Source organism: Melozone crissalis, unplaced genomic scaffold (genome assembly GCF_028551555.1).
Source record: "Melozone crissalis strain CALT ecotype California unplaced genomic scaffold, PUWL_Pcris_2 ptg000068l_1, whole genome shotgun sequence".
Classification (NCBI taxonomy): Eukaryota; Metazoa; Chordata; class Aves; order Passeriformes; family Passerellidae; genus Melozone; species Melozone crissalis.
In genome coordinates, this window is record NW_026535846.1 from 7,616,766 (window position 1) to 7,629,184 (window position 12,419).

Genomic DNA, 12,419 nt, shown 5'->3' on the forward strand with positions numbered 1-12,419 from the left:
CCTTAATAAAGATAATGCTAGTAAAAGGAAAGAATGGCAAAAGTGAGTGTTTGCTTTTGCTTTCTCTACACGATACTGTCCGATTAAGTGGCGCTGTGGCAGAAGATTGCTGGGTTTTTCACAAGGGTGGACGCTCCGGTCCCTGGCGTGCGCCGCCCCCGTTCCCGTTCCCGTTCCCGTGCCGCGTTACCCCGCGCAGCTCCCGCGGGCATCCCCCGCCTCCGCCCGGCCCGCGGCGCCTTCCGCATCCCGCCGCTGCCCCGGGCGGTCTCACGCCTCTCAGGGCTGTGCACGAACGCCACGGCTCCGCTTTGGCTGCCGGCGGCGGTGACGCTCCCGTGTCCGCGGTCACCGTGTCCCGACCAAGCCGCGGGGTCCGGGATGGGGAGACGGCAAGAGCTCAACTCAGCTCAGCCCGGGGCTCAGCGCCCCAGGAGCCGCAGGGAAGGCTGTGTCCCCCCCCAGAAATGCCGGGCTCAGGGAGAGTGCTGGGCTCTGAACACCCCCAGGGACACCGAAGGTGACTCCTCCTGTTGTCCTGCCCCAGGCAGGCACAGAAGGGGAAGTGACACAAGGCAGGGTTTGGCCTGCTGATGTTTCTTAAGCGCCCGTCACGGATTTCAGAGGACAACCTTTGCTCTGGGTGTTTATTAATTGTGCCCTCCGAGCCGGGGAGAGGCCACGCTGCACCTGCACACAGCTCTGGGCCAGGACTGCTCTGCTGGAGCTGGTGCCAAGGTGCCCAGCAGGGCTGGAGAGGGACTTGGGACAAGGGAGGGAGGCACAGGACCCAGGGAATGGCTGAAGCACTCGACCATCAGTTACTCGGTGTTATCAGATCCGGTGTTCCCATCTCCAACTCTTCTTCATCCTCCTCCTCGGACCAGCTCAAGCTGTCGTCAGAGTCCTCATCGTGCACAGCCCCGGGCTCCTCTGTGCTTGCAGCTTCCTTCTCTGGCTCACCACAGGACTGCAGCTTGCTCTGGGGGAGCTCCAGCCTGGCCCAGGAGCCTGGGCTGGCTTTGCAGAGCGTGATCTCCACCTTGGCTGGGACCATGCTCACAAAGCTCTTCTCCACATCAATGGTCTAGGGAGGGGAAAAGGCACAGTGAGCCGGGCAGGTAAATGGACTATGGTAAATTTCACCTATGATCCTGCTTCTAATGTGGCCCTGTTTGCATTATCCAACCCATCATTGCACTAGGATTAAATCATGAAAGAACAGTGCTCTACCCTTCAAAACATAGAGTGTGGGCACAAAAGGTGAATGAAAGGTGGCAAACAGTAAACTTAGAATCCTGCATTACTAGAGAACAGCTGGGATTCATTTATGAAAGCAATACTGTTAATGCCCAGGATGTGTGTCTAAACACTGAACTTCGAAATTCATCCAAATTTGCCGCTTCGAAATTCATCCATTCACTGACCAGAAAACTGTGCTCGTTTATACTGGAAAAGGTTGTGTGTGCCTGAGAACTGCTTGTGCTGCTGTAAAAATTGATTACAACGATGTTATTTTGTCTAGTAGAAACCGTTCTAATTTTTGTATTTGTAATTTTGTTAAGATTATCAGGTGTGATCTTTCGTACGCAGCCCCAGTGACACCCCACCAGTTGATTCAAACCAATTACACAATGTGCCACAGACTATCGCAGACTATCACCCACTGAGCCCTGCCAGAGCAGAAATCTCCTCCTGTGCCAGGAGAAGCTGAGCTGCACTGAGCTGAGCTGAGTTTCACATTGCTGCGTCTCAGCAGCACCACCGTGCTCGTACCGAGCTCAGCAGAGCTCAGCTTGCCTCGGCTGCACTCGCAGCCTCTCCCCAGCAGGAGCTGTGCTGAGACACAGCCGTGCCCACACCTGTCAGCCCTCCGCGCCTGCAGGCACAGCCAGCGCCAGAAATACCGACCAGAAACGCACATGCAAATTCCTGAGCTCACTGCTGCTCGCCCCAGCCAGCCAGCAGCTGAAAAATCAGTCTCATAGCTCAGACCTGCAACTCACAGCAGGATTGTGGGGCAGACAGGGACCTGCCAGGCCAAAGAGCATTTGGGGCAGCCTGGCAGCAAACGCAGAACACCTTTAGGGCTGGCAGGGACCTCCAGCTCCGACCTTAGCTCTGGATCAATCAGTGCAGCCACCTCAGCCTCCTCACAGCCCCTGAGGCATTTCCCAGCAGAGGTGGCCATAAATGCCTGTATCTGGGCAACCCAGCCTAGGATGGAAAGCTCAGGCTGCCTCCCAGAGCTGCAGCCCAGCCCCATGCAGGCTGCTGGAACAGGGAAATCAAAGCAAACAGGATCTTACCCCCCAGAGCTCCAGTTCTGCCTGGAAAATCTTATTCCCTTCAAAGATGACATGAGCCTCGAGCTGAAAGATCAACAGAAAATTATCTGAGAGGGCAGCACAGCACTGCCAGAGCTCTTCCCCAGACAGTGCAGCTGCCTGTCAGCACCATCCTGCACCCACACCCTGGCTCCAGTATAATGCTCTGGTGATGCCCTCAGCACCTGGCAACATTCCACCCCTTTCAGAGTGTGTTCACCTCTGCCACAGGTCAAGGGACCCAAAGCCAGCAAATCCACCAAAGGAAGCTGAAAGCCAGAGCTGCTGGGCAGATGCATCAGTGGGGCTGCCAGGCTCTCAGCTCAGGGATGGCAGGTTGGCAGTGCCAACAGGCCAAACAGGTGTCTGGCTGGACACCAAAGAGCACAGGGCACCCAGGCGGCTCCTGCAAACCCAGGTGGGTGTGCAGAGCCCACCCCACTCACCACGGTGCGGTTTGCCTTGACGCTGCTGAGGGCAGGCAGGGGGTTCTTGGCGTACACTGTCACCACCACCTGGCTGCCGGTCTGGTGCCAGTCCTGCCGGCACAGCACCGCCTTCTTGTCCTGCCCAGGAGGAGAGCAGCCCGTCACGGCACGGCTCGGCTCAGGCACCGCCCCAGCAGAGGGCACGGCTGAGCCTCGGGATGCTCCCTGCACATCTCCCTTGTGCTGGTAGCTCGGGTTGGCAGCAGCTAAGCAAGAACAAACCCTGCCTTTGGGGCAGGTTTCTGAGGGTTTTACAAAGGTGGGCAGTCCCTGCCATGCTTCCATCCCATGTAACATAGGACATCTGTGCTGTGCTTGGGGTTCCTTCAGGGCACTCTGAGATCAGAGACATCTCTCCTAGTTCCAGAGCCACTCTGCTGTGCCCAAGCCCCTAAGTGCTGTGCACAGCCAGGAAACTCAGCCTGGAGGGCAGTGCAGGGCTGTTACTGGGCATGGATCATGATTTGGGAGTCAGATGAACCCTAGATGAAACCCCCATGTTTCACCTTTGTCACCGTGTCAGCACCACAGGCACTGACAGGCCTGTGTCCCCACCACCTCATTTCTGACCAGCACGAGGAGGCAGACCCCTGCAGCCCTCCACACTGCCAGCCACAGAAATGCTCCATGAGGAGCCCTGGCCCCAGATCCTGGCCCTCAGGTGACAATTAGCACCAAACACCTGAATCACAGCATCACAGTTCCCTCTCTGCAGCCTCCTTTACATTCAGGGTATGTTTTCTGCTCCAGGACAAAGAGGAGATTGGGCTCAGAGAGGGTTGCTGGGAGCAGCGCTGATTCAGAGAAACACTGTGCACTTTCGGGGTTATCCTGGGCTGCTTTGGTAGAACTATCCCAGCTCAAGCTTGTTTCCAGTCAAGAACTTTCCTGGGGAAACTTACAGACACAGTATTGGGAATTGGGATCAGGTCCCCACTGCCTGCCTCAACACCATGTTGGTGTGTGGATGAGATCCCTCCTGAGAAGCAGCTGCAGAGCAAAATTTCCATTAAAGCCAAATCCAGTTATCTGCAATCATCTGCCAAAGCCTTTGGGGTTTTTTTTTGTTGGACTTTTCCTGTGCTCAGCCACCTGTCTCAGTGTGGCAGCCTGCAATGCTGGCTATGCTGTGTCCAGGGCCAGGTCCTGCCTTGTTCAGATTTATACTGCACATCTGCCCATTGGGGGTGAGAGCTGACACATCTTGTGAAGGCAGAGCAGCACCTCAAAGGGCACATGGGTGAAGACTGGCCACTCAAACCCGTGCTCTCATCTGCCAGCAATTACAGATATTAAGACAATAAAATGCAGAAACCTGTGTGAATACAGAGCATGGAAGAAGCACTCTCAAATACCAATAATGCCAATGGCTCACACGAGTTGCCTGTGCTGAGAGCCCCTCACCTTCTTTTCTGTCCAGCAGTGACGCCCACGGCTGCAGCCTGGCTGCTCCATGAAGGCACTGAAATCTGTGGTTTTGATTCCACAGCAGCTCCAGTACTTCATCCTGAGGAGAGCAGGGTGGCCTGAGTGGGGTCAGGAGCAGGAGAGGGACCACAGCAGGGTGGGGAGGAAGCAGAGGGGCTCACAACCACGAGCTGCCCCTGTCCCCTTGCAGGGTGTCACCCACAGCGGCAGTGCCCGTGCTGCTGGGGCCACCTCCTTGCCGTGGCAGGGTCAGTTTGCTCTGGGAAAAGGTTTTCTCTTACCCCTCGTGGAAGACAGGAACACCAGGATGAAACGTACAAACCTCTGTGTTACTCTCTGGGCCCTGGTAGATCTGTGGAGAAGGAAGCAAAGGAAAGTTCTGTCTGTGTCTCTGGCATAGGGTGATGGGGCACAGGTGTCCACTCATCAATGCCCAACATCACACTTTGTCCAGGCCCAGCATCTGTGAGGATTCCCTCTGGGACCATGCCCAGCCAGCAGCCCAGCGCCCATCCCTGCTCCCTGCTGGCACAGCCGCCTTGACCTTGCCAGGGCCACAGTGTCACCCCTGCCACCCTGCCAGCAGCCCTTCTGCGCCCTTCTCCCACACACTGCCTGCTCCCAGCCCAGGGCCTGGCAACACAAGCACAGTGGGCACGTTTAGGCACCACAGAAACTCAGAGGTGCAGGGGCTCCTTTCCAGAGGCCATGCCAGCTTTGTGGCCCCATCTGCCTCCTGCCTTTTGCTCCCCACTCCCTCACGGCAGCTTTCCAAGCATCCCATCCCTGCCACAGCTGCACCCTCCCACTCATCCTGAGGCAGGCAGTGCTCCACAAGGCAGCCTCGGGCGAGAGCGAAATTGGGCTGAGCTGCATCAGTTCAAGGCAGGTGGGAATTGCTCCATGTGCATTTTGCCTACGTGCCCAACCCTGAATATGTGCTGTATTTCACTGCAGCAATCAGCCAGCAGCGAAACACAAATGCACCACCAATGTGGAAGCCTCTTGCAGGAAAGTGGGTGGGAGGTGACAGAGGAGGCTGCTGCCAGGGTGGGATGAGAATATGGAGCAGGTGGGCACTGCCACCTTCCACCTGCCTGATACCTGCCCTGAACCTGGGCCTGTGATGCTCCTGGAGCAAGGCACGGGAGGGTAAAGGCACAGGAGGGTGAAGGCACAGGAGGGTGAAGGCACAGGGGGGGTAAAGGCACAGGAGGGTGAAGGCACAGGAGGGTCATGAAGGCACAGGAGGGTGAAGTACAGGAGGGTGAAGCTGGGTCCCTGCAGGTACTCACCGCCTTGCAGGCTGCGTTCTTGCACGTGGTGCCAGCTCTCACCTGGGCAGCCTCCTCACCTGTGAGACCAACACAACCTCACCCAGGACACATACACTGCCCTTGCCTGCCCCCAAATCCTCACCCAGCCCTCTGCCAGCTCCCCAGCTGAGCACAGACCATCCCAATGCGCCTCCAATGCAGTTTTGCAGTTTTGCAGGTAGCTGAACATGCAGCGCTCACTGACTGCCCTGAGCCTGCCATGCAAAGCCCCGTGCTGAATTTGCCATGTGCACCCCCAGTGCCATCCATCAGCTTGTCCTTACCTGTACAAGAGCTCTCGAGTGTCCTGTCCTCAGAGGACACGTTCAGTTTCTCCAGTGCCTGCTCCAGAGACCTGGATACTTTAATTGGCAGCAGTTGTCTTGGCTCATCAGAGCTGGGAAACAGCAGCAGCAAAGGCCAAGTGGGTTTTTCTGTGATTTAAGTGTCACTGCCTCTCCTGAGAGAGCAGCAGGGCAGGGCACACACAGAAGTGACACAGCAGGGCAGGACTGTTGGCTGAGCCTTTCTCACCTTGGTCTTTCCCGCAGCATCTTCTCAGCTGATTTTGGTCCTTGGACAATGAGCTCCTTCACTGGCTTGGCCTTTGGTTCATCTGAGCTCTTCTCTTGGCTGGAGGGCTCAGGGGGCTTCTCCTTGCTGTGGAACCCCTTTGTGCATCCCTGAGCAGCAGAGACAAGCCCTGTGACTGCTTTGTCCTCCTCAACCTGGTGGCTGTCCCCAAACCTTGTGAGTTTCTGTGATGAGGTGGCAGAGGTGGGCTCTGACCTTGCTTGGAAGGTCCTTGGAAGCAGACACAAATCCCTGGCTGGCAGGGGAAAGGGACATCCCTGACACAGGACAGGGTGGGACAGCACTGGGCTGGGGCCAGAAGGAAAGGATGGAGGAGCAGTGGGTGCCCCTGGGCTGGCAGGTCACTCACCTTTATGGAGAGGAACTCAGAGAAGTCTGTTGTGCGTTTCTTGCAGCAAGACCAGCCCTAGACAGCAGGACACGACAGGCTGGTCAGCTGTGGGCAATCTTGCTGGGGACAAGGGCACTCCCCACAGCTGCTGCCCCACTCACCTTCAGAGCATCGTGGAAAATGGGGACACCAGGGTGGTACAGGCAGGAATCTGAAAAGGGAAAACAGGGCAGGAGCTTTCAGGAGCAGCAATCCTGCCCATGAGCCGCCAGAGACAGCCAGCAGATCCAGAGGCAGCTCCAGAGGCAGCTCCTGCCTTTTGGGGTGCCTGTACCGGGCTGGGCACACCCCGGGAACGCAGCACACAATAATTCCCATTATTCCCTCCGGTGGCAGGCACACGAATTCACTCACCTTCAGCGTTGTGCTCGGGGTCAAACCTCTGTCCGCAGCCCTTGTTGTAGCACAGCAGGGCCATGGCTCAGGCGGGTTGGCAGCGTCCTTCAGCCCTTCCTCAGAAATGCCATCGGCCCGGCCCTGCCCGGACCCCTCTGTGCTGCCCGGGGGCCGGGCTGGCCGTGCCTGCCTTTGGAGGCGGCCGGTAACCCGAGACAGGGCTAAAGATGGACAGGGCAGCTGGGGGGGCCTCTGCTATCTGCACAGGCATTCCTGGGCTGGCCCCGAGCCCAGCACAGGGAATGGGCGCTGCAGGATGGCCCCAGGCCCGGGGTGTGCAGAGATCCTGTCCCAGTGCCTCCATCCTGCCAGGCACAGATCCTGTCCCAGTGCCTGCATCCTGCCCTGCACAGATCCTGTCCCCCACGCCATCCCACCAGCCACAGATCCTGTCCCCCCCCTCCATCCTGCCCTGCACAGCATCGCCCCAGTGCTCAGCCCTAGGAGTGAAGGGAAGACAATTCCCAGAGTCACAGGGGAAAATTGGCTGGTGCTGTTCTCCCCCAGCCCCACAAGGCACAAGCACCTGCTAAACAGAGGCACCAGCAGACCAAGGCTGTGCATGTGGCCAAGACATCTCCTAATGCTGGTTTTGTGCAGCCCAGGAGTAACAGAGTGGTCAAGGGAAGGTTCTTGGCCAGTGAGAAGCAGGAGACAGTGATTACAGGGTGATTATGATTAGATTTATGGCTAACACAGTTTTTAAATGCAGTATCCAAACCAAAACTCTACCATGCATTACAAAATATGGTATATACAGGAATGGTCCCTCTCACTGAGCCACAAGCTCCAGTGAGACTGAGACCCACTCACTTTCTAAACTTCTCAGAGAAATCTCAATGTGGCTCAGACCAAACCTCAGATTTGGTCACATTATTTGTCTAAAGGATTATAATATTCAGGTTTGGCTAGAAATATGCAGATTTACAGGTTTTGACCTTGCAGAATTCACAATTACAAAGCTATAAGGCAACTTTGGGGCTGCTTTAGAATTTTATCTCTGTATTTGATCAGATCTTACAGTTTTTCACTACTCCTCTAAAAGTGAGTATTCTAGTATTCTGTGTGTTCCTTGCATTCTGCTGGACATGCCCTGCAGGTGTCCCCAGGAGGGGCAGGGGTGGCAAACACCACCCAGAAGCTGCCTGTGACCTTGGGAGAGCAGTTTGCATGGCTGGCCCAGACTCCAGCAGCATTTTATACCCTTTGCAGGTCGATGTGCACCACAGTCAATCACAAACAGCTCAGCTCCCCCATCCCTGGAACATATTAATCATGCAAGCAGTCAGTGAGTTCCTCCTGCAAAACCTGCCTGCTGTTTTCATCTTATCTTAGGACAGCCCACATTGCCCAGCAGAGATTGTGGAAAGGCAGAAGGAAGGAAGGATGCACAGACAGACTCAGACCTGACTATCTTCCCTTGTCATCACGTCAGGGATGAAAATTGCTCCCTGGAAGATCATTGTAACCGCAGAAGAACACAAAATGCTACTTGGGTCCCCTGTATGCTGAAGGGGTTTGCTCAGACCTGAGCATTCCCCCTGCTCCCCTTCTGGGACCCAAGAGTTTTCTTCTACAAACAGGAAACGAAATCCCTCCTGAGATCAAAGGTTTTACTTAGTTCCTCTTAGTGTCTAAATCAAATATTTTCTTTGTGCTGCTCCTGTTTGCAGGGACAGCTGTTTCCTGGGTGCTGCCCTGACCTGCAGGAGCACACAGCACCTGGGCACCATTTCTGTTCAGAACTGGGGCTGATATAAATCCTTGGCACTATCAGGCAGCACAAAGAACAAGTCCTGCAGGCAGAAGATGCCCAGGGAGTCTGCTCAGGAGCTGAGCCCACAGGGGCTGCCATGGCTGATGCAATTCTAATCCTGTCCCACAATGTTTGTTTAACCTACTTAATCCCCCTACAAAGCCTGAAGAATTTTCTGTCATTCCAAGGGTATCTCCAGAGTTCAGAGGTAGGGTGAACTGTTGCCAGGATTCTGGAGCTTATCAGGGAGAAGACTCCAGATTATTTGACACTGTCCTGCTGCTTTATCTGCAGCTCAATTCTGCCACCCCCATGTCAGGACCCAGGACATCCCTCTGGCTGTCCTGAGCAGCCAGGATCCCTGCCAGGAGGCTCAGAGACCCTGGCACAGAGCCCAAAAATGCCCCTGTGGTTTTGATTATGACCCCTGGAGCAAGTTACCAGCCTTAGATGAAGATCTGCAAGCCATGACAAATTAAATAGAATGATAGTGAATTTATCACAAGTGAAAAAGTAGATTTTGAGGGTTTTAGAATGGGGATTTAAGTGGACAAGATGGAGGGATCTGGGTGTGTCCAGCCTTTCTCCTTCTTCTTCTTGGCCTCCATCTTCTGCTGTGATGGTGGCACTTTTAGATTGGTTTAGAGTAGAAGCTCACTGTCTAACATAGGTGATAGGTATTGGAAAGTAATTGTAGATATTGTACACATAGTTTTTAGTATAAAGACATAACACCACCCTGGGGGCAGGCAGAGTGCCTGGAACTGTCCTGCTGAGTGGACCTCAGCAGGACAGGAGAAGGAATTTTATAGATAAGATACAATAAACAACCTTGAGACCAAGAAATGAAGAGCCCTGACTCTTTCTTCAAGCAGGGAAAAGAGACTTTCCAACTTTTCTCGGGGTCACTCTGAGCAGCTGAGATCCCAACACCCCCACCTTGAGGTGCCCCAGCCAGCAGCAACACCAGCACACAGCCAGCAGCTTCTCCTTGTGAGCTCCTGAGCAAGGAGCCAGCCCTGCTGCAGGGGAGGACACGCATCACTGTCACTCCTCTTTGTGCCTGTGTACAAACCTGCACCCACCCAAAAGCTGGGAGGGGACCAGGAGGGCAGGGGGGAGCTTGTCACACCCACATGGTCCATGTGGCTTCAAAGCACTGCCCCAGGTCACAACTGACCCAACAGGCCCAAAGGTGGGCAAAAAAAAAAATCCTGCTGGCATCCAGAGCCTCTGCTGAGGTGAGAAAGATCACTGGGGACCCAGGGAATGGGCAGAGGCCTGAGACAGGGGGGTTTGCCATCCTGGGGGCTGAGCAGAGCTATAGAGTTTCAGATCTGCCTGTTCTTTCCACAAGCTGTCACCAGGGCTGCAGCTGTCACCAAGCCTGTGCCAGTGGGAATGTGGAACTCAGGTTACCCTGCACACCTCAGAGGAAACTCCAACAGGCTGATGTGGCTGACACATCACAGAGATAAACAGCAGGTACCCAGGGGCTGGGGAAACTCTGAACACCTGAGGCAGGAATAGAGTCCCAATTAAAAATAGAGCCTGTTTGCTTTATGTACACTTAATTCCATGTACAACAGATCAAAAAAGGAAGTAGAAAAACCAGAATAAATTATTCTCAAATCCATCTGAATGTGTTTGCCCTTGAACAATCAGGGTCAGTGTAAATCAGCCCTGCAAGGTCCTGGGGAGAACATGCTGGATACCTGCAGGGAAACCAACCCAGCTCACCCCTGACCCTTCAGTCGCTCAGGATGCCCTGTGGAGCCAGGGGAGCAGCAAGACACTGCATTTCTAGAGCACAGAGTAATTCCTCCATACAAAAGGCCTGTTAGGTGAAGGGATATCCCTGAAAAACACGTTACTGCTATGTATGCAGCAGGCAGGATTAATGTTTTATTTATTTGGGCAATAAAATCTTTCTCAAAAGAACACATGTTGAGCAACTCTGCCTGGCCAGTCTTCAGTTAGCACTGCTAAGGGATTATATACCACCTGCCCAAGGGGCCTGCACTGCTTGTACTCAACAGTTCAGAGAACAGGTTTGAAAAAGACCTGAAAACTACCAGAAATGGGGGTATGGGCAACCTCTCCATTCAAGACCACTGCTTTTCTGCAGTCCGGAATCTGGAAAGTCTGGACCTTCTAATGCTGCAACACTTCAGTCTCATTGGAGAATTACAATCTCAAACTGGAACCAGCTACCCAGCTGATAAGGATTTTCTCCCTGTAGTTCAGCCAGTGTCTTGCTCCAGAGGTAATTCCTTGGAGCTGAGTTACTCCTAGAGGAGTTGGTTCACTGTAGTGCTCACTCTGAAGGCACATGCAATATTCCTTATCAAAAAGTGTCCTTTAGTTCTCAGTTGGAGCCAGTCCAAAAAGAAGAGTTCAGTCTATTTTATATCATTGGCTGGCATCCTGAATCAAAATCTGCTGGCTGAAATACCCTGAACTGGCACTGAATGTGGGGTTTTAGCACTTCTCCTTTTGAGGATCCTGTTGCCTTTACAGCAAGGTCCCTGTGAGCTTATTTAGAGCAGAGTGGCCAAAGTGAAGTGAGGGAAAGTGCCCCAAAAGCAGGGCTGTGCCTGGCTGAGCTCCTTGCTTTCTCACTCTCTTTTTACTTACGTCTGGCACTAGGTACCCAAGTCAGGACCAAGAGAAGAGAGAATGATGGCTCCTTTCAGCAAGGCCATAGAAAATCACATCTTCCTTCTTCCAGCCCCCAAAGGTAGCTCACTGGAGAAGTAGTTCAGCACATGCCATCACTTGCAGCTTTCTGTGATAAATTAGAGCTGCTAGTGAGAGGCACCGTGCCAGGAAAAAAAAATGAAATGTTTACTGCTTTGGTATGACAGAATTATCCACATACCAGCTGGATTTTTCATTTATCTTTGATTCTTGCAAATGCACTCACTACTTAACTGCATAAAGCACAAGTTGTAACTTCTGAAGTCCACAAATGATGGGGGTTTAAAGTTAAGAGGAAAGTGGTGAAACCAAATTGCTCATCAGTCCTTGGTGTGAAACAAACTGATACTGGATTTTAAACCAGCTGATCAAATTTGACAGCAAAAGGCAAGGGTTTATCCTCAGAAGAGTAAAAACATTTAATCAGCGTGCAATTACATAATAGCCAGCACTCTGGAAAGGGATGCAGAGGGAAGCATTCCCTCCTGCACAGGGCTGAGCCTCAGCACAGCAGGGCTGTGAACAGCCCAGCCTCAGGAGATGCACTCCTTACCTCAAACAGGCAGTGCAAGCACCAACACCAAAGCCAAAGGGCTTCAGCAGGGCAAGGAACTGCTCTGGAGGGAGGCAGCTCCTGTGCCCAGCTGTAAATGCTTCTGCACTGCAGCCAGCCTGTCCCTGACACAACTCTGAAAATCTTAGTGAAGGTTTGCTTTACCATTTCCTTACTCAGCTACAGTTTTCAGTCTCCTCCTTTAAAGCAAATTAAGAATAGTTACCTATAGGATCCATACCAGAATTTTGTTTTCTTTCATTGCTGCCACTGGATCTTTAATTTGGAAATCTGGAATCTTGTTAGATGGGCTTTGAGTAGTGCTAAATGATTTCAAACACCCTTTTCTCCCAGGGAAAGGCAGTACCCAGACCATCCTTACCTTACACTTGCTCAGGACTGTTCAGCAGCAGAGTGATGCTGAACATCTGAGCTCTGCTGTTCCACTAGGACAGCAATTCCTCCTTGGG

The 12,419-nt window shown here is 53.4% G+C and overlaps 1 protein-coding gene across 1 annotated transcript; it reads right to left on the minus strand.

The window, feature by feature from the left end:
- Positions 1–817: 817 nt before the first annotated feature.
- ITGB1BP2 (integrin subunit beta 1 binding protein 2) lies at positions 818–6,962 on the minus strand. Its single transcript, XM_054289797.1, has 11 exons — positions 6,899–6,962; positions 6,646–6,695; positions 6,503–6,559; positions 6,094–6,242; positions 5,844–5,956; positions 5,539–5,597; positions 4,525–4,595; positions 4,220–4,322; positions 2,774–2,893; positions 2,310–2,372; positions 818–1,087 (listed from the first exon to the last, which is right to left on the minus strand). Exons 1-11 carry the CDS (start codon positions 6,960–6,962, stop codon positions 818–820), a joined length of 1,119 nt encoding a protein of 372 aa, XP_054145772.1.
- Positions 6,963–12,419: the final 5,457 nt, after the last annotated feature.

What these genes read in the sequence shown, in the direction of transcription:
- ITGB1BP2 (XM_054289797.1), bottom strand. Translation starts at nt 6,962, where the DNA reads ATGGCCCTGCTGTGCTACAACAAGGGCTGCGGACAGAGGTTTGACCCC. An exon ending in ATGCTGCGGGAAAGACCAAG is followed by an intron (nt 5,957 to 6,093) that starts GTGAGAAAGGCT and finishes GCTGTTTCCCAG; the next exon opens with CTCTGATGAGCCAAGACAAC. An exon ending in GTTCCTGTCTTCCACGAGGG is followed by an intron (nt 4,323 to 4,524) that starts GTAAGAGAAAAC and finishes TGCTCTCCTCAG; the next exon opens with GATGAAGTACTGGAGCTGCT.